The sequence below is a fragment of the Aspergillus oryzae genome, chromosome 3 (assembly GCF_000184455.2).
Source record: "Aspergillus oryzae RIB40 DNA, chromosome 3".
NCBI lineage: Eukaryota > Fungi > Ascomycota > Eurotiomycetes > Eurotiales > Aspergillaceae > Aspergillus > Aspergillus oryzae.
In genome coordinates, this window is record NC_036437.1 from 3,953,421 (window position 1) to 3,980,841 (window position 27,421).

The 27,421-nt window shown below is 47.1% G+C and overlaps 8 protein-coding genes across 8 annotated transcripts; 4 read left to right on the forward strand and 4 right to left on the reverse strand.

The window, feature by feature from the left end:
• Nucleotides 1–4,719: 4,719 nt before the first annotated feature.
• Nucleotides 4,720–5,652, forward strand: AO090026000412 (fungal specific transcription factor domain-containing protein; the record flags this gene model as incomplete). Its single annotated transcript, XM_001821817.3, has 3 exons — nt 4,720–5,000; nt 5,051–5,233; nt 5,289–5,652. The coding sequence occupies 3 exons, from the start codon at nt 4,720–4,722 to the stop codon at nt 5,650–5,652; spliced, it is 828 nt and encodes a 275-aa protein (XP_001821869.3).
• A 155-nt stretch (nt 5,653–5,807) lies between these two features.
• Nucleotides 5,808–7,751, reverse strand: AO090026000411 (putative 3-hydroxyacyl-CoA dehydrogenase; the record flags this gene model as incomplete). The annotated part of the gene is made up of 4 exons (XM_023236076.1): nt 5,808–6,273; nt 6,294–6,915; nt 6,971–7,606; nt 7,643–7,751. The coding sequence occupies 4 exons, from the start codon at nt 7,749–7,751 to the stop codon at nt 5,808–5,810; spliced, it is 1,833 nt and encodes a 610-aa protein (XP_023091025.1).
• Nucleotides 7,752–8,650: 899 nt separating this feature from the next.
• On the forward strand, nt 8,651–10,044 carry AO090026000410 (cytochrome b5 reductase family protein; the record flags this gene model as incomplete). The annotated part of the gene is made up of 2 exons (XM_023236077.1): nt 8,651–8,659; nt 9,220–10,044. 2 exons carry the CDS (start codon nt 8,651–8,653, stop codon nt 10,042–10,044), a joined length of 834 nt encoding a protein of 277 aa, XP_023091024.1.
• Nucleotides 10,045–14,717: 4,673 nt separating this feature from the next.
• Nucleotides 14,718–15,301, forward strand: AO090026000409 (uncharacterized protein; the record flags this gene model as incomplete). The annotated part of the gene is made up of 4 exons (XM_023236078.1): nt 14,718–14,867; nt 14,935–14,991; nt 15,118–15,256; nt 15,288–15,301. The coding sequence occupies 4 exons, from the start codon at nt 14,718–14,720 to the stop codon at nt 15,299–15,301; spliced, it is 360 nt and encodes a 119-aa protein (XP_023091023.1).
• A 1,620-nt stretch (nt 15,302–16,921) lies between these two features.
• On the reverse strand, nt 16,922–17,595 carry AO090026000408 (uncharacterized protein; the record flags this gene model as incomplete). The annotated part of the gene is made up of 3 exons (XM_023236079.1): nt 16,922–16,996; nt 17,181–17,371; nt 17,454–17,595. 3 exons carry the CDS (start codon nt 17,593–17,595, stop codon nt 16,922–16,924), a joined length of 408 nt encoding a protein of 135 aa, XP_023091022.1.
• Nucleotides 17,596–19,922: 2,327 nt separating this feature from the next.
• AO090026000406 (cytochrome P450) lies at nt 19,923–22,220 on the forward strand (the record flags this gene model as incomplete). Its single annotated transcript, XM_023236080.1, has 3 exons — nt 19,923–19,995; nt 20,724–21,467; nt 21,532–22,220. The coding sequence occupies 3 exons, from the start codon at nt 19,923–19,925 to the stop codon at nt 22,218–22,220; spliced, it is 1,506 nt and encodes a 501-aa protein (XP_023091021.1).
• A 243-nt stretch (nt 22,221–22,463) lies between these two features.
• Nucleotides 22,464–23,723, reverse strand: AO090026000405 (uncharacterized protein; the record flags this gene model as incomplete). The annotated part of the gene is made up of 1 exon (XM_001821811.3): nt 22,464–23,723. The coding sequence occupies one exon, from the start codon at nt 23,721–23,723 to the stop codon at nt 22,464–22,466; it is 1,260 nt and encodes a 419-aa protein (XP_001821863.3).
• An 881-nt stretch (nt 23,724–24,604) lies between these two features.
• On the reverse strand, nt 24,605–26,583 carry AO090026000404 (carnitine O-acetyltransferase CAT2; the record flags this gene model as incomplete). Its single annotated transcript, XM_001821810.3, has 3 exons — nt 24,605–24,737; nt 24,797–26,459; nt 26,547–26,583. 3 exons carry the CDS (start codon nt 26,581–26,583, stop codon nt 24,605–24,607), a joined length of 1,833 nt encoding a protein of 610 aa, XP_001821862.3.
• Nucleotides 26,584–27,421: the final 838 nt, after the last annotated feature.

Sequence of the window (27,421 nt, forward strand, 5' to 3'; positions counted from 1 at the left end):
GAATCATGTACATACAACGGGTCTGGTGTGCAAGACATTCAAGCGGATGACATGCAATCTACATTGATACAAACTGGGGTTGATACGCAGCATGCCCCCTTTATATCAACAACTGCGTTCTTCGTTCATTCAACTCAACCATTCCCACCCTTACATTATAAGAAATCGTATTAATACTTCGTATGTGACATTACCCATGACCTGAATCAATATTCACCTTCTAGAGGAAATCGAAGATAATTCGAAAGGATGTGGGTGGCATCCCGACTTTGCCTTGTGAAACGTTGGAGCAATGTCATCCAACAACGACAATCTCAGCTAAGAAGCAACCGCTGATTTGACACTTGTATCCTGTGTACAAAACGAAGTAGCGCTTAAATGGCTCACGAATAATAGTGTATGTGACTGAATATGCTGTCCTCCTTACGCTATGGTCTTTAGCCTTGGTAGTGCATGCTATGGGATGCTGGACGTCAATTAACGATCGAAACAGGAAAGTCTTTCCCACTTAGTACTACACTTTGCCGCAACATGTCTCACTGCAGAGTTGATAGACAAACCAGAACCGTGGTAAGCAAGCTCCTAAGGCTGGGCAAGGCTGTTGCTCAGCGGTGAGCCTAAGCCACTGCAACGTTTACGGGGGTTAGTAACACTAAGCACGTAATAAGCCAGGCTATTACTGTGACACGCTCAAGACTTGAGCGCAGAAAGTGCCACAAGCTTGCCGGTTTCCTTTCCTACTCGTTCACGTTTGGAATCACTGCCCTCAATTCCGGGTACTGAGGTGCTGCCCCCGAGTGTGCCTGCATCTGTACAATTCCTTTTGTGACTTGACACGCATATTAGGTAAAGGCTTCCTTGTCTTTGAAGGGATGTCGAGATCAGTGTATTGTCTTTCAGTTGCAACCCTTGAACTATGGTTCACTATTAGCATGCTCTAGGGCTGTGGATTGGAGTGCATGCGAGGTCATTCTTGAGATCGACTTTAGCTGGAATCCTGGTAATGGATTATATCACGCCTCTTTCTATTCAAACCAAAGTAAAACGAGCCTTTTCGGGTGGGTTAGCAATTGGTATGATACAGACATGAAAGGGCAAGGGCCTCTACATGTTTGCTAAAGGGTTAAAGGTCAGGGAGAACGAGGCACACACAATTAGCTACTAGCAATATGAATATGCGCCGGTGAAAACATGGGCTCTTTGGGGTCAGAAGAACAGTGGGGCTGAGAAAGCGGAATCCCTAGATCATATAATAATGAGGCGAGCATTAGAGACAGAGCGCATCCGGGTTACACTGCTTTAGTTCGGATAAGCTAGTTAGCAAATTTTAGAAGAGGGTGGCTGTGTTTTGAGTAGACGTCCTTTTAGTCCGCGATATCACCTGCAGGACGATTATATGTAATCTGTGGTTATGATTGGGGCTTACACTGATTTAGACTATGGTATATGTGAGAGTTATTTCCCGCTTCCAGATATAGTCTCTATACCGCATATGGGTCTCGGTCTTATTACTACTTGACCTGCAGCAAGTTCCGCATTTGCTTTGTGTGTCGGGGAGGTCTTTGAAATCTCAAATTCAGGGCCCTAGATTAGAAAATCGCTCGCGTTGTACGTATAGAGCGAAGTAGAATGATCTATGGTGCATCTAGCCTTGAACATATAAATCGGAGAAACTCAGAGCAGAGTAGTGATAGTAAACTAACGACAATTCCGAGATCCATGGCTTGTGCAACTATCTATACCAGCATGTGCATTATTACTGTGGTTGAGTGCGGGTTGGTATGATACTGTATCGACCTTGAATTCATGAAGGACGTTGAGCGATGAGGTTACTCGATAACAGACACTAGAGTAGGAGACCTCTAGCATTTCACTACCATTGGCTGCCCTGAACGGCCTACATTAGCCTCTCCAATAACAGGCCTTGAAGTGCTCCGAGAATCCTAGCCCACTGCTTCATCCGCGCGAGATGAAGAATCCTCGAGTAAGGTTTATGATTGATCGAGGCTCGAGGTCAAGGGACTTGAGTGGCAATCGTTCTATAAGTATGACCCGATTGACCTTCGACATGGCAGTATCCGTTCACCTCCGAGGTCTTCTATATTTTGGTCCCTGAATGTACTGTTTCTTTATCATTGGAGTACCTTCTCAAGTATCCTGAAGATGTGGTCCCATGAGAAGCACAACTTGAGTGAGCCCACTCTCTTTCATTTAGAAGAGGACTCAGTCAATCAGGATATGGAATATCATCAAGTCACTATACCATTTGACACAGCCGGATATGAGAATGCAGAGCAAACTCCCACCCCAACAAAACTTATCGCAAACAATTATTTCCTCAATCCTGATGGAGCATCATATAGTCAAACTAGTCCGGAGCTCGCTGTGACCTCCTATGTTGACCCAATCCTCTTGACTACATCGGGTCACCCTACCAACGCTCTGGGGTGCAATAGCACACAGACTATTTCCAACCAGGGCACCCATACCACCTATAGGGTGGAAGTCCTAGGTTTGCATGAACAAATACGAGATTTTCCAATCATAATTGGAAATGACAGGTCTGCCCGTAATCGAAGTCTCTGTAGGGGACATAAAATGATTGAGCGCAAGTAAGTACTTGACTTTTTTTATTGATTCCAGTATATACCAAGTTATACGAAATTATATGCTCTAGCACTGACAGCGAGTACCCTAGGACATATCGCTGCGAATGGGCGGGATGTGCCTATACTGGTGTCTTCAAGCGCAAGGAAGATTTGAAGCGGCATATATTTAGAATTCATGTTTCGCCGCGCTCATATCATTGCCCCGTGGTGACTTGCCGGAAGACGTTCAACAGGAATGATAATTTACAGAATCATCTAAGGCGGATACATTAGACGATATTTGTTTTGGATTGGGTATGTTATGCTCATATTTGATGATTAGGGACCGCAAAGTCTCATAGATTGCGCCTTTAGTGATAGAAATGGAAGATTATATGCCTGTTTACTGCATGTTTACAATGCAAAATGCCCGTAATTTCAGTGAATTGATGAGCACGGCATACTAAGTGGTATCCCAAAGGTCTTTTAAAGCATTGAGATGCATATATATAACTTAGGGCTTGGTGATTGGACGAAGGTGTGGGGCACGGAGTCCTCATCCACCAATCGGAAAATGGGGTATTACCACCCGGAATGTTCCATGAGAACGATTCCGAGGTAGTCCGTACGAAATAGACGCTCTTCCCCAGATTCTCGGCAACCCCGTTCATATTACTTTATCGCAAAGATAACCAGTCCATCATGTCGGCACGTCGCCATCGATCTGCAGTTGCATGTCAGCACTGCCGCCAGCGTAAAGTGCGCTGCAGCTTTACGGTTACTGGCGTACCATGTATTGGTTGTACGCAAGACGGTACCGAGTGTATTATCCCGCAAGGAAAAGCGCAAACAACGTAAGCTTTGAACGCCACGCCATGCTTAGAATACCCACGACCTTGTAAGTAGGTACAATGAGCTGAACGTGATTAGACCTCGGATCCGTCAAGTTGTACCTCATATACGCCAAAATGGTCCGGAGAACAGCCCTCGGATTGCGGAGGGGTCTCGCAGGTCGATGCCACCCCGGCCTTCTGCTTCAACAGATACGTTCACCATTGCACCAATTACCCCACAGATAGAGCGCCCCAGGTCAGTAGGGGGTACCAATGATGTCAATACTTCGCCAGAAGAGAACAGAAGTCTCGATGAGGAACGCACTGGGGCAGAGATTGCAACTGCCGCCCTAGGGAGAAACAGGAGAGCGGGCCAGGCGCCATTTTATACTGGTTTGTGCTTAAGGACTTGGGATACCCCAAACGTTGACATAACTGACTTTTGAGCAGGCGAGTCTCCGGGCTTCGGAAGTGTACTGGACTTATGCTCGCCACCACAACAACCTGTTCAACGGCATATCTTGCTTCAACCTAAAAGATCGATTCCGCTGTCTGCTGAGGACCGCGAATACCTTCAGTATAAAGGCGTCTTTAACCTACCTCGGAGTGATACGTGCGACGAGCTTCTCCGCGCATATTTCCATCACGTGCATCCTATCGTACCAGTTGTTGATGCGACCTCAGTGCTCAGCTCTTATCCCAGTGGGGAAAGTAATCAATGTAACCTCCTGTTGCTATGGAGCATGTTTTTTGTTGCAGCAAATGTATACCAAACCTCTTGGCTCAATAAGCCATTCTACTAATGCTGATTGTAGTATATATCCACCGATACATGGAAGCAGGAGGGCTACTCATCAAGAAAGGCAATGAAATACGATATGTACTCTCGTGCCACGGTAAGTATTCCGCTGGTTGTACTTTCATTGAGTACATCATTATTGATTTGACTAACTTGAGTGGTAAACCTCCAGTGTATGCATCATATCAGTGGCGAAACAGACAACACTGTTCTATTACAATCGGCTCTTCTTCTGGGATTCTACCACTCAGAGGTAGATCTGCATATGAAACCGTGGTATTGGACTGGCACCGCAATTAGTCTTTGCCAGATCATGGGTTTACATCGCTGCCCATCTTCGGCCTGGTCGGATTCCTCAATCCCCGAAAGGCAGCAGCGTCTGTGGCGTCGTCTTTGGTGGAGTTGCTTTTTTCGAGATCGTTGGCTGAGTCTTACAATGGGCAGACCCCTCAGGATCGACCTGCGTGACTGCGACACAGTAATGCCATCTTCCGTCGACATGCTGAGCGACATGACCGGATTACCAGAAGCAGTGGCCAGTGCTTACATTCCAACCGATTTGCCACGATTGGCGGACTGTTGGGTGACGATGATTCATTTGAGCAAACTCCTAGGTGACGTCCTCAGTTTAAGCTACCGGCCTCTTGGGCCTCACCCATCGCTTCAGCAGGTAGAAGCAACCGAGACAGAAATCCTACTATTTCAATTCCCGGACAACTCCGACGCAGACCGAAGTCGCCTGGCCACTTTTTATATGTATCATCTACAGTTGCACTACCAGTTCGTATTGGTCTGACCCGCATATTCGAGTGAACTTCTAATCATGACAGAGCTTTACTCATTACATTCTATCGCCCTTATATCACCAAGGTGCCAGAAGGGCTACCAGTGGCCCAGCAACAGGCGTGGCGAAGTCAAATACGAAACAAAATGGACGCCGCTGCCCTACAAACGAATTCTATTGTCGATAACCTGGCTCGTGAAAAGCTGCTAGAATTCGGCGGTCCAATGACGTACGTTCCTTGTCTCTCCTCCTACTAATGAATCTTACCACTGATTTTCATGTAGACCTCCATTACTGGTACCAGCTATGCAAGTTCATCTCCTCAACTGCAAGTCGTCCGATGGTTTTATTCGGCGACTGGGCCTTAACAAGCTGGAATTGTGTATGATGATCTTAGAGCAGATGCAGCACACATATCCATCTGCCTCCATATTTCGAGGCATCTTCCTCGGAGCTATACGTCAAGTCTTCCCTGACTATATGGTTCAACCATCCAAGCCAGGGACAGCGGCCCCTGAGTATCCTATCCTGCAGGATGCTCCTCTTGATGACCCAGCCGCGTCCATGGTGATCAGCGACGATGTCATTGGAGCACTTATGGATGAGGCGTCTACCTATAATTTCTGGGAGACATTTAGTTGGATGTAAATAGAATTACGTTGCAAGACGAAGTTGTCGTGTATCATATACGCTATAATGGCCATTCTAATCGTAACAATGTTCATTCTAATTAGATAAACGCAAATCTATTGACAAGACAAATCTCTAAGCTCTATATACAGACAAGGACAAACTCTACATAATCACAGAAGGGCAATTCCCGTGAAAGCCCGGTAGTCATCTGAATGGATCTTCTCCTTATGACTCCCATCCAAGTTGCAGCGATAAATGTTGCCGCCGAGATCGGTAAGATAGATGTGACCGTTACCGAGGTCCAGCTTCAGGCCAATCGCTTCCTTCAAATGCTTTGTCAACATCTCGTACTTCTTATCAGATTTGATCGGTACCGGAAGACCAGACTCATCCAGCTGTGCCTTGAACAGCGCGTTACCCAGCGGAACCTCACCGCGATCCGTCCAGTAGAGTGTGTTAGACTTCTCATCCAGCTCGAGATCAATCGGCTCCGGGAGGTCACCCAGCACCAGCTGAATATCGTCTCTTGAGGCTCCCGACTGTCCCTCAGGGGTGGCGATATTGGCACAGAAGATGCGACCCTTTCCGCTCTTTGAAGGCCCTTCTGTGTCCAGTAGAACTTGCCCAGGCCAGGAGCTACAGTGATACCAACACACCAGTCGGAAACTGCATTGTCTTTCGCATCCTTCGAGTCACTTCTGTCGACCACAGCCTCGAGATCGGATCCATCATAACCACAGCGCCAGACGCGGCATCCTTCACGGTCGCAGAAGTAGACCTTCTGCGCCTCGGCATCGATCGTTATTTGTTTCGGAGTGTTGACTCTGCCTTGAGGGACTACCGTCTGGATACTACTGCCGTCCAGGTTGGCGGAATAGACTGCGCCATCATCCTTGCCGGGTACGCCCATGCAAGTCCAGAACATCCGGCTGGTTGTAGTGTCCACGGCAATGCCATCAGGTAGAGACTGATTCGGTACAAGGACTTTCTGGATCTTTCCATCTGAGGACAGTTTCAGTACCTCACCCGATGTGGTGGTAGGGTTGGCGGCGGAGAGTCCAATGTCCAGAACCAATAATTCCGGCGCTGTGGTCTTGTCGTCCACGATATCTTTCTTGTCTTCGACCGGAGAGTAAAGACCACCCTTAGGAGACTTATTACCCAGCTTGCCGTCATCCAGATAGTTCCGCTTCAGGAAGTCAACGGTCTTCTCTGGCGAGAGTCCGCGCTCCTGAACATAATGACCTTCAATAAAAGCAACGGTATCCAAACCAACCTCTGCAAGGACAAACATCAGTAATGCTCCAAACCCAGAAAACCGGAACCAACTCACGATCCATAGTCTTACACGGCAAATTCCGCGGCTTAATAAACATCTCAGTCCACATAGAATCAATCTCCTCAGGGACAGAAACCCCCTCGGCCAAGATGGTCAAAACCTCCCTCTTAACAGCAGCCCACAGCCTATTAAAGATAAACCCAGTAGACTGTTTCCTCGCCACATAAGGCAAGGTAGCAGCCTCCTTTGACCTCTCAACCATAAACGGGAAGACGCCCTCATCCGTATATCCATCCGTCATAAGTTCAACAATCATGCAACCCGGGGGCATATAATAATGCATATTGAGGATGCGGGCCTTAGTCGCGTCGGACACTTTCTCGATCATCTCCGACGATTTGTACGAGGATGAATTCGATGCGAGGATACAATCCTCCGGCGCGAGGGCCTCCAGTTCGGCGAATGTGGCGATCTTCAGCTCAAGCTTCTCGGGAACAGCTTCGATGACTAGCCAGGCGTTTGAGACGGCATCTTCCATATCTTGGTGTGCGGAGTATTTCCCGGGCTTTTGGCCTGTTTTCTGTGCGTATGAATCGACGTTCTCTTCGATGTATGCTAGGCCGTCGGCGCGTTGTTGTTCGCTTGGGTCGCGGATGCGGACTTCGTAGCCGGCGGAGGCCCAGATGCATCCTGTTTGGAAAATGAAACGTTAGTGCTTGGATGTACTCGCATTTTGGTTAAGTTGCATACCTATGCGACGTCCAAGTACGCCCGCACCGAGAACGACAACCGGGCGGCTGCGGTAATTCTGGGGTGGTTGCCAGGTTAACTGCATTGTGATGTATGATAGAAAGAGTAGATGCGAGTCTGTTGTAACACAATAGTAATGTATTCAATTAGAGATGTATGGAATATCCAAGTGAATGAGCCACAACTAAAGCAGGCGAGCATCCCTGTATTTGTACAAGATTCGGCATCCCGGGGCCGATCCCACTAACTTTGATAATCAAGGAAACGCTTTCATAGTACAGATCAAACACATGGTGACAGCAGTATCGGACTCCGGCCCGAGAAAAAGCCACCAAATCGGCGAGTGGTGCGGCATTAACCTGCTTCCTGCCGTGGAATTCCATCTTCGGGCCACGGAAACAGTCGCAGTGCCACTGCTATCACTGCTAAGTAAGCCCTCCTAAAAAGTCCCAAAAGCCGCGGAATAGAGCCACGCTACTAATGCAGTGCAGATCGTTTTAGCGGTCTAAGACAAGTCCCACTAAGCAAGGCTTGTTTCGGCATTGATTCGGAATGCCGAATATCCTGTGTCAGTATCCCGTGGCGTTGAGTGGAGACGGGTTGCCGAGGTTGCGTTACCTCGGAAAGACCCACTTAGGGCTGGCTGCGGAAATGAGGCATAATGGCTCTACTATGCAGTGCATACCTTCCAATCAAAGTAAGACGGTAGATAAGCATTGAATTGGAAATGTTATTCTTGGTAAGTCGAGACTTAGTATAAAGGTCTTTGTTCATGGTCCAGATTTACTAAGGTTGTTCGAATGTTTAACTATCTACATTGCTTGCGCTCAGGTTAAAAGACCTGAAATTGCCTACTATACTCTTCACCTTGTTTGTTGCTCGTTTATCATTAAGCCGGCATTGCGCCAATAGCGAATATGCAGGAATTTACTTTGCAGGACGTGGCAGCCCACAAAAGCAAAGATGACCTGTGGGTAGCCATTCATGGAAAAGGTAAGAGATCAAATCACACTTCATAAACAGCATATGTTTAACACGCACAAGTCTACGACATAACAAAATACGTACGGGATCACCCCGGAGGCGCGGACGTCCTAGTTGATGTTGCCGGAACCGATGCGACAGCTGCATACGAAGATGTCGGACACTCGGAAGACGCGGATGAAATATTGGGGACATACCTGCTTGGCACCCTGAAAGACGCTCAAGAATTCAAGAAACCTAAGACAGTGCGTTTGGTTCAGCAAACTCCCGCCAAGGCAGAGACCAATAGCAACAACAAGTCTACATCCGCCATTAAAACAGTTGTCCTTGCTTCAGGATCTCTGGGAAGTGCGCTCTTGCTCTACATATCCTCGCGCAGCAATTCGGCTCTTCGTGAAGTGCTGTCCAAAATTCCAAAGTTGTCACTGAACAGGTTACCTGAGATCCATGTGCCATCTGGGGGTGTTCTACGCGGGGGATTCTCGAGTGGCTTCGTCGCCGCCACCATACTTTGTGCAGCGATCGGCGGTGTAGTCGGGTCGAAGCTCTCCAAATTCACCCGGATTGAGTCCGGGTTTATGCGATATCCCTCGCGTATAAAATCCCGCGGTTTGAAGAAGCAGAACCCTCACCTTGCCAAGGGCTTCCTTGAGCCGAAGGATTACAAGAACCTCCCTCTTATCCGGAAAGACCAGTTAGCACCAAACGTATATCGTTTCGTCTTCGAACTCCCCGGTCCACGGGACGTCATTGGTCTTCCTATCGGCCAGCATGTTGCCATTAAAGCCAATGTCAACGGCGCCGCTGTTTCGAGATCATACACACCAACATCGAATAACCTGGATTTGGGTCGCTTGGAACTGGTCATCAAATGCTACCCGGACGGTATCCTCACGGGCCAATACCTTGCAAACCTGAAAGTGGGCGACAAGGTACAATTCCGCGGTCCTAAAGGCGCAATGAAATACCACAGTGGTCTTTGCAAAAAGATCGGAATGATTGCCGGTGGAACCGGGATTACGCCCATGTATCAACTTATTCGGGCAATCTGTGAAGACGATACCGATACTACGGAAGTTAGCCTGATCTATGCCAATCGAACCGAGGAAGACATCCTGTTGCGAAGTGAACTGGAAGCGTTTGCTCGGAAGTATCCAAAGAACTTTAAGCTCTGGTACATGCTCGATCACCCCCCAAAGAACTGGGCGTATGGTAACGGCTATGTAACGCCGGAGGTTATGGCTGCGAAGCTACCTGGACCGGCTCCTGATACAAAGATTATGCTTTGTGGTCCACCAGGTATGGTGAATGCTTCGAAGAAGGCTTTGACTGCTGCTGGATTTCAGGCACCTGGCGCTGTGGGGAAGATGACGGATCAGATATTTTGTTTCTAGTTTTGCTTTCTTGTTGTTTTGTGTTGTTGGTTCGTTGGGTATCTTACTTCATCTTCCTTTTGTATCCCCGTTCAATAGATTTAGATAGACTTGTATAGACATTGTATATTATCAGTGAGGTTTATAAATGGTGTTAAAAGAGCATATAGTTCATATCAATGTTCGAAGTCTCTAAACACAGTCTAATGCTGAGTTATCACATATCTGCAGATCCCTGCGGGAATAACCTTATAGATGTCGTCAAGTAAAAGGCTTTTGAAAAGCTGCTGTAAAGAATATCTTACAATGAAAAGATTGATACATAAGATAGTCATTTCTGCAGATCCCATATTTAACTGATAGCCTCTGTTTTCCCTATTTGTGTTTATCTCTATGTAAGACGGTCTAATATAGGCTAAGCTTAGGCCAAGATAGCTAGGTAGTAATGCCGCATATCGCCAGCTCGATAGATATATATCGCCATGGCCGAGCCTATAAATTGTACAGCCAGCCCAGCGCTTACCAGCTATGTAGTATCCTATTCTGTAAGTCAACTCAGCCTTTCAAAGGAATCCCTAAGACTATGGAATGAAGATCGCCTAGTCATCTTCATCATTGTATAGACTCTAACCTGAGACGAGCTCAGTACATACGACCATAGGGTGTGGAGAGCAGGGCTTCCCGTCCGCTCAACCGTACTTAAGCCACCTGTTGAACGCGGCCGACTGGAATATGTGCCCTTTGGAGGTTGCTGCTTTTGGTTGAGCGCCGCTAGGTTGTAGGGTGAGTGTGGGTGATGTTGTTGAGAGCGCGGGTGAGCTGGGTGAGCTGGGTGAGCTGGGTGAGCCAGTGAGTGAGCTAGTGGGTGCGCTAGACATCCCCCTAAGATTTTTTGCGAAGTTAAATAGGGGCGCTCGACCTGGTCGTCCTTCAGTTTTTTCCCCCTTCAAGATACTCGTTTTCAAGAAACAGTTTAATGTGTGATCCTATACGGAGATCAACCATGTCACGTGATAAATCCTCATTATCCGAAGAGAAAAGGCAGAGAAAGGTTGATGAGCTTTGTAAGCTTGGTGAATTAGGTGGTTTTACCAAAGAGTACCAGCAAGATGCAAAAAAGAAAGAGAATAAAATATATCACAGAAAGAGAGCTCCAGCTACCCATGAAAGATACAGCAGAGCTGTTAAAAATTAGAAAACGTAAGTAATCAAAATATTCTACTACTGTATCTAAGAGACATTCCTGATTTAAAGTCTAGATGGATGATGACCCAAAACGAACCTGAAGATAGGTATTTCTTAAAGCTGGAGCCTGATCCTCCCAGCCAGATCTTAAAACTCTTTTCTAAGAGCTTTATCTGTCTATGTGAAGGGTATGTGCCCTCTTAATATAGTGTGGACTGTAATTTATCCTGTTTTATTGCTGAATGGGAGAGGAAAACCTCTAGAGTTATTTTTACGGCTATCAAGAGTAATATCTATAATATATATTAGAAACATCGTACTCCCTTTCTAATATTTAAATATTTACTTATCTATTCTTTAAGTATATCCACAATATACTGACACCAAAGTATGGACTCGAATCAAAGCACAGAGAAAAATTCTATATTACAGCAACAGACCTTAATCTTCTTCTTAAACACTTATTTTCGGATGATGATCATGACTATGTTCATGAAAGGGCTCGCTTTCAAGATGCTTTTGCTCTATCACTGTTTTCGGCTTCTAGAGCAAGAGCCGGGCATAGTCACTTAGAAACGACAACATGGCGTAAATCATCCTCTACAGTAGGGATGCTACGGCTTTATACACTTGGGCTTCTCGCGCCAAGTTTAAGCGAGAACTTGATAAACCAATAAGAGGGCAGCGATAGCAGACATTCATGTTATACAAAAGCAGGCACTGAAGAGCTGTCCCACATTTGAGGGAGTAGAAGCTTGGTTCGTTAGATTCCATTACCTAGGATGTACATAAACAGCAACACTAGAGAACTTGATGGCAGTCCAGAATAAATATTATAGAATGACAGAAAGGCTATAAGCAAGCACTTAGGTCACGTATCGAGCGAATTCAACCGCAGTAACAACGGGTTCCGACCTTTCTATAAAAGCATTCCGTTTCCTGTCTGGCGTTTTGGGGCAGAAACAAGTCCGCCATGATTAAAGAACAATTTCCATCCCTCCTGCAATGAGAGTGAACATGAGAGTTTGTCAAGCCTCTTTTTCTCTTTCGACTGTCACATCGATCATGTCACGAACATGTGCCGGAGTTAATTTGGTAGTACCTTGCCTGTTTCGCTCAGTGACTTCGATATTATGAATATAGAGAGAGCGTAGGGACTTAGCGTTGCTTTGTAGAAAGCTCTCTACAAAGACCAGTTCTGTACAGATTGAGCGCAAATCCAGCTCACGTAAGTTCAGACTTACGCCAGACAATAAAGCCAAGTCACTTTTGACAAGCCGTAGGCCCGGGGCGTGCCTTACTAGCTTAGTGAGAAGAATCGTCAAAGAGCTCTAAAGTGGGCTTCCTGACGGAGGATCCTCGGGAAGTGTGAGGTAGGTGAGCTGAATCTCCTGGAGAGGAACGCCGCGACCCTTTAGAGCAGCCAGCGCTATCTGGATATGGTACTCATATGACTTCTGCTCTGTCATATCCCTCAGTTCTTGGTAATCCCCCTCCCAGTGCTCGTCGCCCTGTATTTGACGAAATACGAACACCAGTTCCCTTAAGTTAGAGAGCCGCCGAAAAGTGAGATTTATCATAGTCGAATCCCTTCCCGCCTCTATGATCTCTTGCTGCTGGGCACATATCCGTCGTATCGTCTTATAAACGAGCGTGTATGAAGGATGGTCGCCTGGGAGGTATACCACTTTGTCCCAATCCTCACGGTAGTGGACATCATCATAGCCTTAGCATATTTCGACAAAATCGGCAGGAGTGAGAATGTCCGTTTTAAAAACCTCATAATTTCGTATCTCTGGCTTGAGGTTATCCTTTTCCAAGAATGATTCGCGAAGGGGACACATACCAGGCTTGAGCAACTTTGGGACGACGTACTCGAAGGAGACGATACGCGGAAAACAAGCCGATGAAACTATACAGGCAGTGAGGGTTTTATCTACTGCATCAGCCCCTGCCCCTAAGCGCGCCTTATCTAGATGTTCTGCTTATGGCATACAGTGCCACAAAATTACGCAGTGTCTGATAGAACTACTCATTTCTCCACAACAACTATTTTCCACTGCTGGGTTCAGGAGAGTGCCGGAGATGGAAGCCTGCTCACTCACTCTGGTGAGCTAGTGCATAGTCTCAACACTAGATTTCGCGTCGGTGTGCTTCGGTGGTCACATAGATGTGACGGGTAGCATGGTCCACCACAGTGCATGTAGCGAGGATCTGATGAAGCGAGGTTTGGCAGGCAATTAAACCACTGTTAGACGTCTGCCTTGGTTGATGAGAAATCCAACGAGCGGTTAGACACCCACGCATGGTGCATAGCTCCACCGCTTTGCATCCTGTAGCTAGCATTTCAGGTAATCATGAGACTCAGTTTCCAAACTTCCATTTGAACACAAGTCTCAGAATTTTCAGTTAGCAAAGTGCTCAACGTGGAACTCGATTCAACCCGAGCTTTTCCGACAGGGTCATCGTTGACCTTGATAGTATGGCAGCTAATGCAGTTCTAGAATCTCGAACACTGCTGCAATTCTCAGCTGAACACATTGCGCTGAGCTTTACCCCACTATCTTTACTTAGTCCAACTCCACACTAAATTGCTATCTTTCCTGATTTTTATAGTGCTTTACTTTATCACATACAGCTCTTTTATACATTACGTGGCCGAATTATACTCGATTCAATCTAAGCTTTTCTAAAAGGGTCATCGTTGAAGTTAATGGTATGGCAGCTAATGTAGTTCTAGAATTCCCAGTACTGCTGCAATTCTCAGCTGAACACGTTGCGCTGAGCTTTACCCCACTATCTTCACTTGGTCCAACTCCACACTAAATTGCTATCTTTCCCGATTTTTATAGTGCTTTGCTTCATCATATACAGCCCTTTTATACATTACGTGGCCGAATCATACTCGATTCCTCCTATAGCCTTGTCACATATCTCCAAGTCTTACTATTGACGCATCCACTTTAAACTTTAAGGTGTTGCCCCTCTCAGTAACTTGGAGAGCATGGTAGAAGCCTTTCCCGTTCTTCATGACATCCCTTTTACATTGTAAAACAGGATAGGGGCCATTTGGAGGTCGCTATTTCTAGACTAGAGACAGTCTAGGGAGGAAAAAATTTCTCCATTTCCCTACTGGAAATCGCAATGTCGATCCTAAAATTGTGTGGTGTGTGGTGTATGTGACCAAAATCTTGCAGGGAGGGTTGCACTTGGATTGTACCAATCATACCTTTCCGCTTCAGGCAGACATGCAGTTGTTCAGACCGAGAGGGCAACTGCACGCTATTTCCCACAATGGCAACTCTTTCCACAGAGCATCCACTTGAGAGGGACATACTGCGAGTGTCCGAGCTCAAGAGAACGAATATTTAAGCAGAGTCTCGTTCAGGTGAATGGAAATTTCTCATTTCTCAAAACAGCCATACCTCATCATAAGCCATCGCTTCTTTCCTCACCTTTCAAGCATATCCTTTGTCCTAGAATCTTTTCAGGAATCTACAGTCATTGTCATGTCGTGGTACGAGATTGGCAATAAGAACGGCTACAACGAGGGCTACTACGCTGGGAGAGAGGCGGCGCTGAAGGAGCTCAAAAACCAGGAAGGAATCGACAAGACCAAGCGGGCTTGTTTGGACGAGTTACTGCACCGGGATCCGCAGGTTAGAATTTATTTAAGAGTCATGGATTTACTGGTTATTCAAACAAATCAACTGACACAGATCACAGAATACATACTACTCTTCGAACGTTATTCGAGACTTTCTCGCTGATTTCTATAAGGCGGTATGTTCAACCCTTGTCATAAACAACGCTGGGGCTGTTCAAACTTACTAAATCCGACGAATTTGTCTAGGACTTCGACCGTGACGGTAAGATATAAATATGACAGTGAAAATACAACATTCGAAGCTGACCGCACCTTCAGGACACATTACCTTGCAAGAACTATGCCAACAATGGAGACCTAATGATGAGGAAACTTTCAAGAAACTTGAAGCCAGGTTTAAAGAGGCGGAGGTGACTGGGGACCAGAAGTTAAGCCTTGCTGGTAAGAACAACTCCGTATTATCATCTGACAGGAATTCTAACCTGATGAATAGAATTTTTCATCATCGGCTTTCTTGGAGATGACCGCAAAAATGGTTACAAGGTTGCCAAGAAGGTCGACTCGTAAATGACTCTGTATGAGGTGCTTCGCGAGGGATCAGAGAAAAAAAGTTATCTGCAGAAAGTTTGAATCCTTCTTGTACCTCCCGCAAAGCTAGTTCGACAACATGGTGAGGGTAAAGAAGATCAAAGCATTTGTCAATTATACTGCAAGTAATATCTGTCCCGATATGATGACTATACGGAGACCACCGATTATTCGTGGATGAGATTCAATATCGAAGTGTTTTTAGTCTAATCCTTCATATTTGGCTATGCTATGCGCTTGGTTTGCATTCGAGTAAAGAGCTGTTTACTACAGAGTCATAGAATCCCCAAGGAGAGAATTAGATAAATAATGAGTACGTAGAATTGACCAAGTTTGAAAGGCACACAGCACAAAGCTGTGTAGGTATTGAGAACGCACGGTACCACTTTATAGATAAGCGTACAAGTAACCTACATATGTATCTTAAAGGGCCGACTGTAAAATTAAATGATTTGATATACGCTGTCCCCAGTCTTTTTCGGTGTGTTTATTAATCAAAGACAGTAAACAAACCAGGCGTTTGCTGTTGGCTCCACGGTCAAGGCCTACCCCAACTTATGCTATCTTGGCTGATCTGGCTGTCGGACGAAGATAGTTACAGAGTGTAAATATTTATTAATTTGGTTGGTGGAATAATTCTTTCATCTACCTAATAACTCAGGTGGATTTTGACTTCCTATTTGGATGTCTGATAAAAGCCTTTCCGACCATCCCATTACAGCCTTTCCTGACACCAGAAATTTCTTAATCGCTGTTAATTGTGAGGATCAATCAGACTTAAGGTGCCTATGGCAAATTATTTTACAACTAAAGCCTATTATGATGACGATGAAAGACACAGCGTGACACGAGACCTATACAGCGGGAGGGCAGGTGCTAACACGCAAGAGAAACATAAAGCTATACTTACTTTAATCAAGTGGTAGCCATAAACCCACAAGGCGTCCTTATCCTCAGTCTCTTAATACCATTGTCTGAGACTCTGCCAAGTTGATTTAATTGCACTAGATTCTTATCTTCCCCTTCCAAGATAGCGACTCACCTCAGAATATCTGTACATAACCGCAGTATATTCTTTGGCTGACAACGCACTTCACCTTCTCTCAGCCCTTAACACTGGCTATAATAATCTTGATTGTCTTGTCTACTTCCTTGAAGACACTCTCGAGGACGTTAAGACTGCCATGAATCTTATGAGAAACTATTAAGTGTTGTGCTGAGTTTTCAGGGAAGATAGCTGGGTAGTATAGGAATCCCTATCCTTGGGATGTTCAGGGCTGCTTACCTTCCTTGATAAACAGGGGAGTGTTTTTCTTCAAATGCCATCTTCAGGGCCTAATTTATTTTTCTATTTCTAGTTCATCAATAAAAATACTCCTTCACCCATCTTTCTACTATCTATGTAGTAGCTATTAACTCTCAACTGCTGACCATCTTATAAGCTATCCAATCCCCAAGGTCTACATAGGTAGGAACTATCTCTCTGCATTTATTCAGTATGTACTTTGGATTCTATATCTAGTTTACTACATCAATTACGGTCTGTTCAACTTGAACTGACGCCTTCCCATTCGAGCTAGAGTACGGGGAAACCTAATCAACATTGTAATAAGGGGAAAACCCGGACCAAGGCGAAACGGATGAAACCAAACCACCATAGCATTAAGATATTCAATGTCTTACCCGACAACTCAACCAACCACGTGGAGAATCTCATTTCACTGTCACATTTTAAGCGCTGCAAGCCCAAAAGGGTGAGAGAGTAGGGGGAACTTACTGGTCCAACGTCATCAACATAGTCGCTTCTACCATCACCCCCATCATAGCATTGATATTTAGGCATTCTCTCAAAACCAAGTTCGTCTGACGTCCCCTTCCGACAGTAGAGGAGAACGTTGTTGATGTGCCAATCGTCTAGCGGATATCCCTCGCTACGTAAAACGTCCTTTATCTGATCCCTGTAGTTTCCTGGTTATTTGTAAGACAGGTATGCCAGAACCAGATATAAAATTTGTGAGGAAAGGAATCTTCAACTAGCTCAAGTACGTACCGACAGTCAGAAGGGTCTTTCCACAATAGTAAATATGGGCGGTGCAGTAGGCCTTTGGATGATATTCACCCCAGTCATAGTATCTCGCTGTAACTGAAGAAATCAGCACAGTGAGCAGGCCCAATGAGACTGGCAGCTGCATCTTCGTGATTGTAGAGGAAGTTGCACTTTAGAATTGAGGTTTGCGAGTGTTGTTGGATGTTTGATCTCCTTGTGCGGGTAGAGGTAGCAATATATACCCACGGCTACCATCATCTACAGAGCGCGGAAATCGATCATGCCAGGCCTCTAAGGAAATAGAAAGAAGACAATGCGCTCTTGGCGTTTGTCTGCCATGGCCGTGGCGTTCCATCCATCCCCAGCCTACTCGACATGGATTCTAATCGGCTCACCACCATACGCCAGGCAGGAGGGATTCTAGAGAATGCAAGCATGTTTTCTCTTGTTCCCTTTGCGGCCATTCCGGCCGCATGAAACATACCCAGTCAGCGGTCTCCACGGACAATGTCCAACTGTTCTGAAGACCATCATCAGCCAGCCATAGGCGCCTCCTTAATATCGACGTTGTAGCCCGCGTGGTGATAAGGTCGCTCAGCTCGCCGTGGCTTTCAAACATATATACTCATACGAACCATAGCCCCTCGAATCAGGCTAAGGATACTGCTGGGAGCCGTAATGTGTGAATGATGACTGCATTAGCCTCCTTGGCAATGCGACGCTATCATCCATTCTAGATTTAGACACAGCCACTTGTTCTTCATGAGTTCCAGACCGCACGAGCCTCTTCGGGCCTCCCCGAGCGCGAACACACTGTCATGGTGCCCCCTTCCATCCCATGCCCATGTTTCCGTCAAGGAGCACGTGAGTTTCTCAAATATTCTTACATAAAATCTGCTCCATGTAGCTTAGGATCTAAGAACCAAGGGAATCTAAACCCAAGACATCAATGAGAACAGTCCGGGTGACAAGCAAGAAAAGAGTGGTAGGGAACTGTCTGGCTCCATTTTAAAGCAAGAGCTAAGTCAAATGTGATCCGAGCATGCAGGGAACAGCTCTGCTACCTTTCCGACTAAGGTATAGACACAGAATAGTTGGCTGGATGGCAAGCTGAGAGGTTTGACAACCCACAGCAAGGCGGGGTACATTGGGCACTGAAGGTACTCGAAGCAGTACTCAAACAGGCATGGTGGCTCTCGAACGTAGTTTGACCAGCTGAAAGATGAGACCTGCGAGGTAGTTTAATCACTAGTGTCGCTCGTGCAGAACTTGACAGGACGTTGAAGAGTAACAAATCTGATTTTGATTGGACTTGTTCGCGGGGCTGAGCGAATGGTTCGTTGGCGGCGCTCCGGCAATTCCGGCGTGTTAGTCTAGAAAATTAAGCGTAGTCGAGGGCTGGCTGGAGCCAATGTTGCCAAGCATGTCAGTGACATGGGTCTAGATCTTCTTTGCTGAACATAATTCGAAATAGCAAACAAATATAAGGGCTGCTCAAGAGTATAATCCCATTGTCCAGCAGTACTAAATTCTCGAGGCTGGCTTAGTATCTCGTCTCTGAATACCTGTGGTCTGGATGATTTTTCTAAACTATCTATATTGAATCCATCTTATTACCTGCTTGCACAACTTAATGAAAACAGTTGGTTGACTTTTTATCGTACGATTTCATCCAGACGAGTAGTTTGCTCTCACAGCGGGATTCCCCCATATAAGAGGCATATGGAATGATTCCATGCCCAGAATCTATCTTTCAGGTTCTGTAAAGGATAATAGAGATAAATATCCATAGGTAATGGCTACAATTTCTGTACCTATCTGAATAGGTCTGTGTGTTATTATCTTTTGCATAACCCCGGAGCGTTTCCCGCCTCAAATTTAGTAGATATTAGAGCTCCTCTGTATACTACGAGTACCTATCGGCTTACTCTACTCTTGTAGTCGATCGACAGGGGTTTGAAAGCGAACAAAAGTGAATGTTCAACGTTTGCTTGCATGCGATTGGATCCCAGATCCAGTTGAGCACCATAGCTGTGACTATAACACCTTCCGAAGCCCCATTCTCATCACGAACGCAGATATAAATCTTCACAACTACTTGCCAAAATCTCTGGCTTTGTACTTCATGAGTGTAGTATCACCTTTAGTATTAGTAGCACTGGTGATATTCTGGAACATGCTGGTAAGTTTGCACTTTTTTATTGGTAAAGGGGTAAGTCCTAGCACAACTACTTATAGAATAACGTTTATCTGTTTATACATGTCTTCCTAATGCTATTATATCATCTTACATCCTTGAGCACTGCAGAATATTATATATGAACTAAGTTTGGAAGACTATGGCCGATGGTTGAAAAGCCTTACTGTTTCAATATCGCATCATCTTGATCAAGAGTACATAATACCTATTAAGATCAGTATGCAAGCAGGGAGATACCCCCTTTTTCGAGTAAATCAATATAGTAGTTAGAAATGACTCAACTACGTATCGTGGAAGTCGGAAGTCGGAACTCTGAAGGCATTGATAAGGATTTTTCCGACTCCAGTCCGTTAGTCTAGCCTCATAGGTAAAGTACATTGACACGTTGAAAGCCCGCATTTAATTTCTGAGAAAATAGCTTCCGTGCCGACGTGATCTTCTCGATTATGGTACATTATCTTTGAAACAGTTGGGATTCCGAGGTAAGACTACCGAGCAGCTGGACGGCATACGTTAGCAGCCAATCGGAAAACAATACAGACCTAACACGCCCCACTAGCCGAGGAAAAGCGATATCGGACCCACCACCCGCTTGAATCTGTGGGTCGGCATGCCGAGTCAGTAGAGCTAGGACTTCCCGAGTAATTCTAGAAGGGGTCATACTCCGCTGGCCAGTCATAGTAGGATTGATTATATTTATATATAGATAGTATGATCGCGCTTTTGAATATACTTGATCCTACATAGCACTCCAGTTAATTTGAATCTATAATCAACTTCACTATACTTCCAATGCCTATACGACAGTTCTATCTCCTGGGGGAGCCAGTCTCCTCTGCGAGGGAGATTGAGATCGAGTCTTCTCTCGATATTGCGGGACTTCAGCATCTGATCGCTGCTCACTTCGCGATTGTCGAGCCTAGTGGTTAGTCACTATACCGTTTTCACCGTTTCTGTAACGATTTGCTCACACCAAACAGGCATCGGTTTCCAAGCCAACGACAACACGTTGAATGACATACCCGAAATCACTTCAAGCAACGGCCCGGTAGCAATCACAATCGACGGGAAAGAAGTCCGCGAACCACCTGGTCCCAAGGGTCTACCCATCGTTGGCAACTTCTTCGAAGTATACCCCGACCATCTAGGAAACCACCAACGTCTCTTCGAGCAATACGGCCCAATCATCAAGACCACTAGTCTCGGGCGTACAACATACCAAACCAACGATCCAGTCTTGTCATCCATTGTATTTGCTGAGTCTGATTTCTTCACCAAAAAGATCAACGAGGCACATCCCCTCTACGCACTTAAGCAGCCCAGCGCCGGTGTTTTCCTAGGCGACACCGAGACGCCAGAATGGAAGGTCGCGCACAAGTTCTTGCCTCCGGCTCTTGGCCCCAAGGCCGTCCGTCACTACGCGCCTACCATGCAGGAGACGGTCGAGGATGCCTTTAAGGTATTCGATGAGTTTGATAAGCAGGGCGAGGCGTGGAATGTTTACCAGTATATGTTGAAGCTGGGATCCCAGGCTGTTGGGAAACTTACGCTGGGTCTTGACTTTCAACATTTTACTTCTCCCGATGCTAATCTGCACGAGATGGTCAATCTGATTGCTGAGTTACTCTCGCTCAACAAGAAGGTCACGTCCAAGGGTGACTGGTACGCCAAGTTGCCTTTCGGGGACCCACAGAAACTCAAGCAGATCAAAGTGCGCATTATAGAGATGGTCGAGGAATCTATTCGGTCGGCTGAGCGGGGAGGTGTCGTCGACCTCCCTCTCCAGGATGCGGCATTGCAGGCTTCTAACATGGTCGGTAAGTAGATCTCTCTCTTTGCGGTAGAAACCACGTTGTTGTTCATTCCACTTACCATGCACAGATTATGCGGTACGTGCCACCGATAACAAAGGCGAGAAGCTACCGAAGACAAGTCTTGTCTGGGCTCTTACCGTCGCAACTGGGGCTGGCTTCACAACCACCAGTTCCCTTCTTTCATGGCTTATTTACGGTCTTGTCACGTATCCCGATATGCAAGAAAGGCTTCTACAGGAACTGATCGACCATGACATCGACGAGAATACCCAACTTACAGCCGACATCACCGACCGTCTTACCTTCCTCGACAAGTATATCAAGGAGACACAACGTCGCCACAACCCAAGTTTCCAGCCGGGTCGAACAGCAAAGGTTGACCTCATTTTGCCGGGAGGGTACAAAATTCCCCAGGACTCGGTTATTATTCCCGCACTGCACCACATCCACAACAACCCCGAACTCTGGGATAACCCTCAAAAGTTTAATCCCGATAGATGGGATACCGAGGAGGTGAAGAATAGACACAAGGCTGCGTACATACCTTTTGCCATGGGGCCGCGGATGTGTATTGGGTTCAACTTTGCCCTGCAGGAAATTAAGGTCTTCCTTCCTAAGCTGATTTACCGGTACAAGTTCACTCGCGAGGGAGATGGCCACATTGAGTACGACCCCATGTTCCAGTTGATTCGGCCGAATAACTTGTATGTTCGGGCAGAGAGGAGAGTTAAGTGGCCACCGAAGACGGAGAACTAAGCCTGTTCTCACCAGAGAACATAGACGGCAGCTATAAGGATGATAGATCGGCGTCATATCTTGTATGTATATAGTCACATGTGTTTCTTCGATAGAATAGACAGCTTTGTTTTAGCTTCCTCGTTTGATTCTGAGCAGATAATATCGGTATATACTGTATCCTAATGATCAAAGGGGTTTAAACTGCCTTCATCCGAAGCTACCCCCTCAAATCATTGCACAGCTCAGCGGCAACAAAGCCATTCATACAAGAATGAAACTTTGAGACTTCGGGGAAGCATTGGCCCAGATGCGTAGAAAGGCTCGCCCGAGTGCGATACGGGTACTGACACCATCTCTGGTGTCAACAATCATCAGGTCGACCACCGAGCCGATGAAGTGAGATTGGAACTTCATGGGCACCCCTTCACAGTCATAGCAGCAGACCTCGTTGACCTCATGACCATCAAAGCCCGTAAGACAAATAGCCCCAAGCGAAAGAGCCAAAGCATCGAAGAAAATCTCGGGGCTCGGATTTTGAAGATCAAAGAGCCTCCCATAGGCTATTGTCCTCGGGAATAACCAGCCTATAGAATCACCCAACTCAGTCTGCAGCTCCATAGTTCCATTAGGGAAGTATCCACGCGATTGATGTGACAACACTGCTCGGACGCGTAGAGACTGGGTGTAAATATAAGCCATACCAGCTTTTCCTATGTGTTCAAATCTTTTGGAGATATGATTGATTAGGAGATCGTGCTGCGCGTGATCGGGATGGAGTAAAACAAGCGCGTCGTTGAAAAAGTCATCGTATGATGGCCAGAGTTTGTGAAGCAATTCATCATACTGCTTCCATGTCCGGTCGGTTTCTAACTCGGGGTGGGGATCGCCTGGGTAACATCCAGCTTTGTATGCCATCACTGCAGAGAGCAGAGTACTAGATCTTGTTAGAAAAGATGGACCACTCCCTCCAGACTGATATCGAATGATCCGGGGCTTCCCAGTGTCGACGTCTGGAACCGCCCACATGGCCAATGGCCCAGCAAAATGATCTTTCAATCTAAGGATGGCTCCAGATTTAGGATACAGCAACTCAACCTCGCCTTGTGTTGCTGCCCATGACCATGACGGGAATATATTCTGTCGTCCATCTCTAGGAAAGTATTGGCCACTCTGAGTCCTCCAAGGCAATGCCACGTAGAAGCCGCTGAACGGTAGGCCAAAGAATACTCGGGACCGAACATTGTATGCAGGATACCCGGAAAAGCGTATAAGATATCTGATTGGAACGTTAGTTCTCTTTTTGTGTAGGCCTCGAACGGTAATTCTCATGAGGTTGCAAGAATTCACCGAGGACAGGGACTTCACCATCAGACAATTCTTTTCTTTATCAATCACCAATTCAATCACGACTCTATACTTTGGACCCAAGAATCTAATATCCAGAAATACAAACAAGTCTACAGTGAAATCCGGTTCAATCTTACGGTCCAAGTGAACGGGCTGCACCAACATACGGCACATCTCGCAATACAGCGACCGTTTTCGCAGCTCACCAACAGTACCAAGTTGAAACTGCAAGCACCGAGGATGAGATGGATTCTCCGACAAGAATGGCCCAAGATAACATCGTACGATATGCCTCAGCCTCAGATGTCTGCACACCATACAGAGTGACCCCGCACATGTACTTGGACAGGTGGGACACTCCGAATGAAAAAGCCTTGAACGTGCTCCCGGGGACCAGGCCTTTATTTTTGAAACGTATCTCTTTTCTATCGAACCATTGTTGAGCCCATCTGTGACGGCCGAAGTCTCGCGCCAATACATCGGCAGACCCCATCAAGCTTGCACAGGGTGAACATGGTTCATCTTGGGGTGAATTGGACTCATGGAACGGGTTATGAGCCTGACGGCTCATTTGTCTCATGTTCCGGCTGTTAGCAGATTTCGATGCAGATTATATAGAGAAAAGCAGTAATTGATGAGAAGAAATAAGCTTAAGACAGAGCGTACGGTTTATTGCAATGGGTGGGGTGCAGAAGCCTCTATTCCATCCCGCGGGGGTGCCCACATACCGTGACCTCTTCCGGACTGCATGGTCTTAACCTCCTACTACTTGACCTTGATATTCTGGAGCCCACCACAAAACGACTCTATAGGATTGTGGTGTAGTACTACCTTTCTTGTATTTGAATTGGTTATGCATACGGAAGTTATATGTATACGTTTGACAATGCTATGAAGGTACTCAGTTGAGATGTCTAGACTAGTATGTGTACAAGTCTACTGCATATAGCACTATCACCAAAGCATTAACACACAATGGAACGACATTATGAAAGAGAAAAGAAAACCAATCTATGGTTCTGTCATTTACATATCTATTATATTCTACATGCGGCTTAAAGCTTGGCCTTCTCGGTCTGGGCGGCCAGGTCGGGCATCAGCAGATCCCGCAGGTCTGAGGCAGCCTCGTTCAAGTAGTAGCTCATGCGCTCAGCGCCGATGCGCTTGCAGACGATGTTGAAGTTGAGGCTGTACCAAACAGATTAGCATGCGGTGGTCAAATGGGGGAACCTGCTTGAAAGACTCACCTGTTCTCGTTGATCATGTATGCAATACCGAATCCATCGTCGATCACCTGACTCCATCCGTATCCGTTGAAGAATTCCGAACTCAGCTGGCTGGTCGAGAGGTACCACGAGCTGCTGTAGCTGTATGCCGGGTCCTCGTACAAGGCCGGCAGCTTCTCACCCTCCTTGAGCACCTTCTTTAAACCAAACAGGTGGCGGTCGACACCGCGACCATCACTAGCCTCCGCGGTGTACTTGGAGTGGGAGGCCAGGGCGGTGCGGAAGAGGCGCACAACCTCCTCCCGGGGCACTGAGGGGTCGCTCTGGGCCTTGCAGAAGGCCACACTGTCGTCGGAAACGCTACGGATAGTCTCGGTACGGCCCTCCTGGAACTTACGAGTCGAAGCAGATTCGTAGGTCGGGCGGTTCTTGCCGTACATCTTGAAGTAGGCAAGCTGGATGATCATCTGCACATACGCATCCGGGCTGCACTTGAACTTCTTGATGAGACCCTTGCCGTAGCCCTGGTAGGCCTGCACCTTCAGCTCGTGTGCACTAATCTGCTGGCGGTGCTCCTTGGTGGCGGCGTCAATCGCCTCCAACACCTCGTCATTCAAGTGGAAGTTGATGGGACGGGGATCGGACAGGCCAGAGCGGACGGGCTGCTCCGAAAGGTCGATTTTGTTGTTGAAGATGAGATTGTTCAGGTGGTCGTTGAGACGGCTGGTGGGGCTGCCATCCATCATGCTGTGTTCACCCATGAAACCAGCGGTACCGTTGTCGTTGATAATGAACTGCAAAGGCTTGTCGTACCAGCGGTTGGCGCCATCGCCGTGCCAGTACTGGCGAGCCCGCTCCTCCAGGGTGACGGGGGTGGCATCGTCAAGACAGATCAGGAAGCCGCTAGACTCAATGTCACGCAGGGCCTGCTCGTTGGCCGGGTGGGCCGCAAGCAACTTCTTCCGGGCATCCGTCCAGAGGTCACGGTTCGCCGCGGTCAATGTACCGACGGCGGGCGACTTCTGGGCAATCTGGTAGATGCGCTCGAACTGCTTCTCCAGCTCCGACACGTTCAACGGCTTACCGTCTACGACCAGAGGCACCTTGAAGAACTGGTTCTTGCGCACAACCACAATGTGCTGGTTCTCCTTAGCGGGGAACTTCTGAGGATAATCCGCACCGTCGGCGGGAATGCGGCAGCAATTGAACATGTACTCGAACGAGCTCATCGCGATGGGCGCGGCGCGCATGTATTCTGGCTCCAGGGAGCCATCGTCCACCTGGCGTTTGAACTCGAGAGCCGCGGTCGCGACAGATGCGGCACGCTTGGCGGGGTTCCGACGAGCGCGGTCGTCCTTGTATGAGTAGAAGTAGGAAACGTAGGGAACCACCGGGTCGCGATAACCCAGGTATGCGGCGTGGTTCCACCATTCAGTAAGCCAGTTCTTATTTTTGGGGTCCGCAGCACGGGCCAGAAGTCTTTCCTGCAGAGTTTGACCCTCGCCACCAGGGCGAACGAAGGCTTCCACGGCCTTCTTGGTGTTCTCATATTCGGCTTCGGAAACCACCGCATGGACCGATTTCAGGTAGCGGCGGGCGGTTTCTTCAAGAGTGGGGACGGGCAAGCGAGGAAGGGAATCTTCAAATCTGAGCATCTTGCCCTTAGAGAGGTCTTCTACGTAGCCTTAACGATGTTAGAACCAAACGCATGAGACTGCCACATTTTGGAAATTCTCAACAATATGAACGTGGGGCATGTGATTGAACTCACCCTCCGGGACAGACGAAGCCTTACGCCGAGGAGCCATAGTTGGTGCCTACATATGCCAGTTAACATGCCATTCGAATCCAATTCAGGGGCGTAGAAATGAGGTCAATTGCGCGAGCCATACCACAGCAGATCTAGCAAGAAGAGAGTTGGTAGGAGAGAGACGGGGCCGCGAAAGTGTGGAGAGACGGCTTCGAGCAGAAGCCGTAAACATCCCTCTGGACTGTGACGAGTGTCTAGTAGGGAAAGGGTGTGAGGTGGAAAGCTGAGTAGATTAGAGAATTGAGGATGTTGAAGCGACCGAGACTGGGCAGAATAGTTTAAAGTAGAGAAAGAAAAGGAAACAGGTGAACAGGAGCAAGAAAACAACCTCGGTTGGAAGGAGAAGTGTTTCGGCCGACCTTGGGGGGCGGTATGATACGGTACCACTAGGCCCTTTTAGTGGGGAGGGGCAGGCGAGCTCTACGGAGTTCTCCGTAATTTGAGGGGTAATACGGAAACCGGAGCGCGGAGCACGGAGCGCGGCGTATTGTAAGCGTGTCGACGTAATTCCCCCAGACTTTCCTTGGGCCTCGGCACATGATCCATGTCCGACTCACGGCACGACACACCGGTCAACCTCGAGATATTGAGTATATGCCTCCGGAGCCCTAATCGAACGAGAATAGACCCCTGATTCGACGCTGGACGCCAAGAAGCATTCCACTCGCATGGAAGTGGCTCTCCAGTGTCCACTTCATCAGAATTCGTATCCCGTGATATATATACTCCCCATGGAGTATACATAAAATCTTCCCGTTAACATGTGGGGTGACCTGCCGACATCCCCATAATCATGTTCCCTGAGGACACATGCCCATGAATAACTCATTAAGCTA